A 5,483-nucleotide genomic window follows, 5' to 3' on the forward strand; every position below is an offset into this window, starting at 1 on the left:
TTAACAGCAGTAAAACTGCACATCATTGAGTGCTGTGTCATCACCAGAACCCTGTTCTTCCTCCACCTTTGTTCGTATCCCACATATACCCTTTGACGGTGACTGGCAGCGACTAGACCACTCGTCATAATACCCCCAATTCCGGCCCTTGCCCTTCAGAACCTCACCATCACTGCAAGTGAACTTGATGTTGTTGGCTGCGGTATCATCACCACTTCCTTGAGCGGGTTCCACTCTCATAGTAAAGGAATCCAGGTAGTGGTTTGGCTTACAATACTTGTACTCTGTCCATTTTCCCCACCTGTCCAAAAAAAAAGATGGATATGCATATCTTTGGAGTGTAGATTATGCCCTCGTCCAGGGCCACCGATAGGCCAGTATTACTGGTAGTGGCATCAGGGGCCAGGCCAAATTGAAAAATGGGAGGGGGCGATTGAAGAAGACCGGTAACATCTGCGGTGTGCTGGTGAGTTGGAGTGCTAAGGAAGCTAATTGGATTCATTTGCAAAATTGTTACAATCGGGACCAGGCAAGATCACAGATCAGCAAAAATACCTAATTTTCTCTCTTCTGCCTGAAGAGCTTCATAGCTGTTAAAGATGAAGTTTGGATCAGAGCTAATTTGGTGTACATTTTGATTATGGTGTTAGGGTTTTTTTGAAATTGTTCCCTTCTAAGTGTGAGTAAAAGATGTGTTGCTTTGGAGTTGACATGTTTTTTGGAGCCGTCTCGCCATTTTTGATTCGAGAAGCAAACACCATCCTGGATTCGAGAAGCAAGCATTGTAGGAAGTGAGAAGATTTGAATATGCAAAGGAGAAGCTGTGTAGAGCTACTATCTAAGGGCTTTTCAAAAAACAAACAACTACATCATATCTTGAGACTTGTGCAGAGAAGATCTGAAGTGGGAGTTTGTTATTTTACATTTTACATTCTACATTATGTTAAATGCATACACGGTAACATCTCACAGTATGTTTAATAGATATGATAACATCCTAGGAAAAGAAGAAGAAAGAAGAAAAGAGAAAGAAAAGGTGTTGTTCTTAGAGCCACGGTCATGCTATTTGTTAAGAGACATTATACATTACACATTTAAAAGCTTAAATATATTAAGTTATGGAGCTTAATAGTAGGTACATATATGAGAAAAAATCTTGGGTTTTTTCACATTTGCTTCATAATACGGATTTGATAATACATGAGGGTATGTTCTTTTTTATAAAGCAATTTTAAAATTTTGCAAACTTTGGAAAATGCTATAAGGAGATAGGTGGAGAGGTTAATGAGAAGTCGAGAGAAGGTTTTTTTGCTCTTCCCTCCTCTTTCTCTTCTTTTTTCCTGTACTGTGCTTTTCTTTTTCCTGTTTTTTCCTTTTTATCCTGTTGTGTCTTTACATTCGTAGTTACTTTATCTACTTAGTGTAATTTTCTATTTTCTGTTTATATCTCTTTGTGTTCTTATTTTTTTATAGATTTAATTCTATTTTTTAAACTTTCTTATTTTTAATTTTTTATATAAAGGAATTAGTAATTAGGTTTGTAATTGGATTAATTGGGCAATATTTGGTGATCCTATTTGTTTTGTATTTTTCCCCTTTGATTATGCTACTGCAAAATGTTTTCAATTTTTTTTAGGGGTATTTTTTAATAGGCGCTAATTATCTGTAAAGGGTTGACTTTTTTACACCTATGGTGGAGTTTACGTATAGTTTTAAACATTATTGCGTATAATTTATCTTCTGGTTACCTGTTATTTATTGGTATTATTGTGAAAACAAATATTTTTCTAGTGTGGTGCAGGAGTATTTTGTCTTTATCCTTTGTGCCATCTTATTGCTGCTTTTAATATTGTTGATGGCAAAATTAATAATATTTTGTTAATTTGGTGTATTTGCACTGTTCTGGTTATTTATTTATATGTATGTAATATGTTGATGTGACTTGAATATATATTTCTGCATTATTAACACATTGGTCAAAAACTGAGAGGCCATCGAAGAGACATGTGGAATCAGCGCGGCTTTACTAAAGCTGAATATATGACAGAACTGGTGGCCCTAGCAGCTGCACTTTATAATGTTCTATTTGTTATATGTTGTGTATATGTTTACAGTTTACTGTGCTTTCCTTTATGATGTCATATTTGCACTATAGTAATAAACATACTTCACCAAAAGATTTAACAAAATGACTCATATTATTAATCTGTCAAACAAGTGCACCTTGTTGTAGTGGCAGGGTTTAATTTTCTTTTGTGAAAGGTAAATTTAATACATAATTGGTATGCTGCAAAATAAAGTAGTTTTAAAATGGGGGGGCAGACACTTAGGCTGTATGGGGGCCCAAAATTCCTGATGGTGGCCCTGCCCTTGTCATCAGGTCATAAGACTCAAGCATAATGGCTAAAATCAGTTGAACTCTATGCCTGAATATCTAAATCTATGGATCTATAATTGACTTTCCACCTAACTCATTGGCCTGTTTTAGGTGGGGAGGAAGGGAAGAGAATGTTGTGGCTTCTGCCATAATCTCCTGGCCCGGGGGTGGAGGGGTGGATAAAGAATACATTTTTATAATCCTAAATCTTCCCTTGACCACATTTCCAAGTCTACTCCCAAACCACATCACACTCAGAAACCATTAGAGCACAAATTCCTTATTCTGGAAATTGCAGTATCGTAAGCACCATTTCCCCTGAAAAGATCTTTTATTTCTATTACCCACTAATGAAGAGGTGAGTCATTATTCAGCAGGTGAGGCAGGTAGAATATTCCTGACTTGCAGAGCCATGTCAACAAGGTTAGCCAATGAATAGGCATAGCAACTAAGTCAGCCAATGGGAGCTAACCACTTTTGAGTCTGTGCACAGAATTGAGACTGGAACTTAATCTTAAAGCTGAGCATGGTTCAGTCTACTCTCCAATGTGCACTCTCCTCTCAGTACTCTCTGCTGAAGTGAAACTAAATCCTGCTTATGTTTACTTGAAGAAATAATCTGCTAATGATATTTTAAATTCATCTGTCATTATTTTTATAAAGAAGTTATTAAATCTAGCTGAATCAGTCATCAGTCTGCACTTCTGGTTTTGAATTTTGCAACAAACCTTAATAGAGGCCCCTGTGGGAATTCAGTACCTCATTTTCTTACTGGAAATCTGGACTCTCATCTCAGTTTACAAAAACATAGAATATCCCTTCTGGCTGCCATGTGGGTCTTCCCCATGGTTTTCTTTGGAGAGAGACTATTTTTAAATAAATAAAAATGGGAACAACCTCTCATAAACCCAATGCTGTCCCAATCCTAATTTGAGGCATATTGATTGCTGAGACCTTCATTTGCAATCAATCTGATTATACAATCTGATAAAGAAATCAAAGATATTTTAAATTATAGACATTACCATAAATCTTTAACGCAGTAACAAAAATACATGTGACTGAATTGACTGGGATTGAGGTTTACAGAGCTATACCCAGAATTCAAGTACAGGACATTAATAGCAGCCACACTTCTGACTTTCATAAACAGCAAGAATGAAGTACATGTCTCCCTACAAACAGAGTTATAACAACAGCAGATAGAACCATGGATTGCATATGAGGGAAGTATGTGAGAGATTACTGTCAATAAAGGGCTGTTTGGGGGCAAGAATGAAGGTCAGGAAAGAGCATGTGTAAGAGATCGATTACAAAATATTAGTAGCTTTTTGGGGATTTCTCAGGAATAAACAAATCCCCAACCATATCTCAGCTGCTAATTCAGAGAGACCATTGCACAACAGTGCCAGAAAGTCAGCTCTACCCATTCCAGTGCATCCTCTTCTAAAATCAGTAGCAGTAAATAAGGATCAGTCATCTATTCCCCGATTCCTTTTTCTTTTCTGGCAAAGGATTTTTTTTATTTTTCACTCCAATCACATATACAAAGTAAAATACCATCAATATTGAATTGCATTATAATAAATCACTTTTAAAATTTCGGGAAACAAAATCCATCCAATGATACCTCCTTACATTTGACATCTGGACAAAAATAATTACTCAAATTTCTTATATGATATTTTAAAAATTGTTAGCTAATAAACTTTTTAGGCTATCCGTAATCTTAATTAATCAAATGAATAGGCAAAAGTGCTTCAATTTTCTCTACATATTCTTAATATCAATTTCCATGTATGTTTTTTAACCTTCTTTTATAATAAATGCCTTTTAAAAGAAACAAAAACAAGAAAAAAGAGCAAAAATTTCTAATTACACCCAGCAGTTTTTAATTTAAATCAAACCCTTACTAAGAAAAAATTGTAACAATTTCCTGGGGGAATATCCAAATAATGTTTCACGAAAATCGCCATGAACCCAATTAATAATAGTTCCTTTTAATAGGTTAATAAAAAAAGAAAAATTAAATTAAAAAAAATAAAAAGGAGGAAAGAGAAGGGAAGAAAAAACATTAAAAAGATAAAAAAAGAGAGAAAAGAGAAAGAGAAGGAGGTTGGTTTACGTTTGAACCATAAAATTCCGTAGGGTATGATTGGGTTCTATAAGGAATGTATACAAGAAAAAGGAGAAAGATATGCTCCCCGGTTCCTGATGATAAGAAAATAAAATAGTACAAGTAAGTCAGTTACTCACGGCCCAACTGCAGACTGAATGTTGACGCCATCGGTACAGTGCAAACGGATTCCATTCAGAGCTGTGTCATCACCACTTCCTTGGTGATCTTCTACCTAAGAAAATAAGACTCTGATAAAGTTCAAGATCAGTCCTTCTGCTCTTCAATGCTGAGAATTTTCAACATTGACCCATCAATATGCAAAAATCAGTGCCTCTCTTTGATTACAGAATTTTTAAAAAAATGTTAAGCATTAACACATATCTTATGGCGGTTCTTAAAATACAAAGTGAAAAAATGAAGAGTTAATTTGAAAGATAGAGAAAGAAGTAGAAGTGCCCCTGAAATATAAGTTCTTACCTTCAGGGAGAAGCCATTTGCAAAGCCTCTGTTACAATACTCAACTTCGTCCCAGGAACCCCAGGCAGCCCCATTGTCTACAAAGATCATACTTTTGAACTCTCGACTTTCGGTAGTTCTAAGGCAGCAGAAGATGGTCAGAAGAAGAGCGGTGTTGACAGAGAGGTCCATGGAAGAGTAAACCAGCCTGCCTTTTAAAAGATAAATGTCTTCAGAAATTTTGGTCTAGAAATCAGGAATCTTTGATCAAGTATCTGTGGTACCACTCTTATGAAATCACGCTCTTCGGTTTATTTATTCTGTACACTTGAATAAGTTTTCTTGGACTATGTCCTGAAAATTTCTGGGCACATTTCAGAAGTGTTTTGCCACTGCTTCCATCTTCCAAGAGAAGAAGGTCAGAATCAGAATCGAGCTGAAAGTGACCTTAGTGGTCTTCTACTCCCGCCCCCTATACCCGTGATGGCGAACCTATGGCACGCGTGCCACAAGTGGCATGCGGACCCATAT

General features: G+C 36.1%; 1 protein-coding gene across 1 annotated transcript; it reads right to left on the bottom strand.

The window, feature by feature from the left end:
• On the bottom strand, window positions 1-5,153 carry LOC139166328 (vitelline membrane outer layer protein 1-like). Its single transcript, XM_070749722.1, has 3 exons — window positions 4,974-5,153; window positions 4,634-4,728; window positions 1-301 (listed from the first exon to the last, which is right to left on the bottom strand). The coding sequence occupies exons 1-3, from the start codon at window positions 5,142-5,144 to the stop codon at window positions 1-3; spliced, it is 567 nt and encodes a 188-aa protein (XP_070605823.1). The 5' UTR covers window positions 5,145-5,153.
• Between the last annotated feature and the right edge of the window lie 330 nt (window positions 5,154-5,483).

Source organism: Erythrolamprus reginae, chromosome 4 (assembly GCF_031021105.1).
Source record: "Erythrolamprus reginae isolate rEryReg1 chromosome 4, rEryReg1.hap1, whole genome shotgun sequence".
NCBI lineage: Eukaryota > Metazoa > Chordata > Lepidosauria > Squamata > Dipsadidae > Erythrolamprus > Erythrolamprus reginae.

Excerpts from the sequence above, each read along its gene's own strand:
- LOC139166328 (XM_070749722.1), bottom strand. The coding sequence starts at position 5,144 with ATGGACCTCTCTGTCAACACCGCTCTTCTTCTGACCATCTTCTGCTGC. Across the intron at positions 4,729-4,973 it reads CAAATGGCTTCTCCCTGAAG|GTAGAAGATCACCAAGGAAG; the intron begins GTAAGAACTTAT and ends TTATTTTCTTAG. Across the intron at positions 302-4,633 it reads ATTCAGTCTGCAGTTGGGCC|GTGGGGAAAATGGACAGAGT; the intron begins GTGAGTAACTGA and ends TTTTTTGGACAG.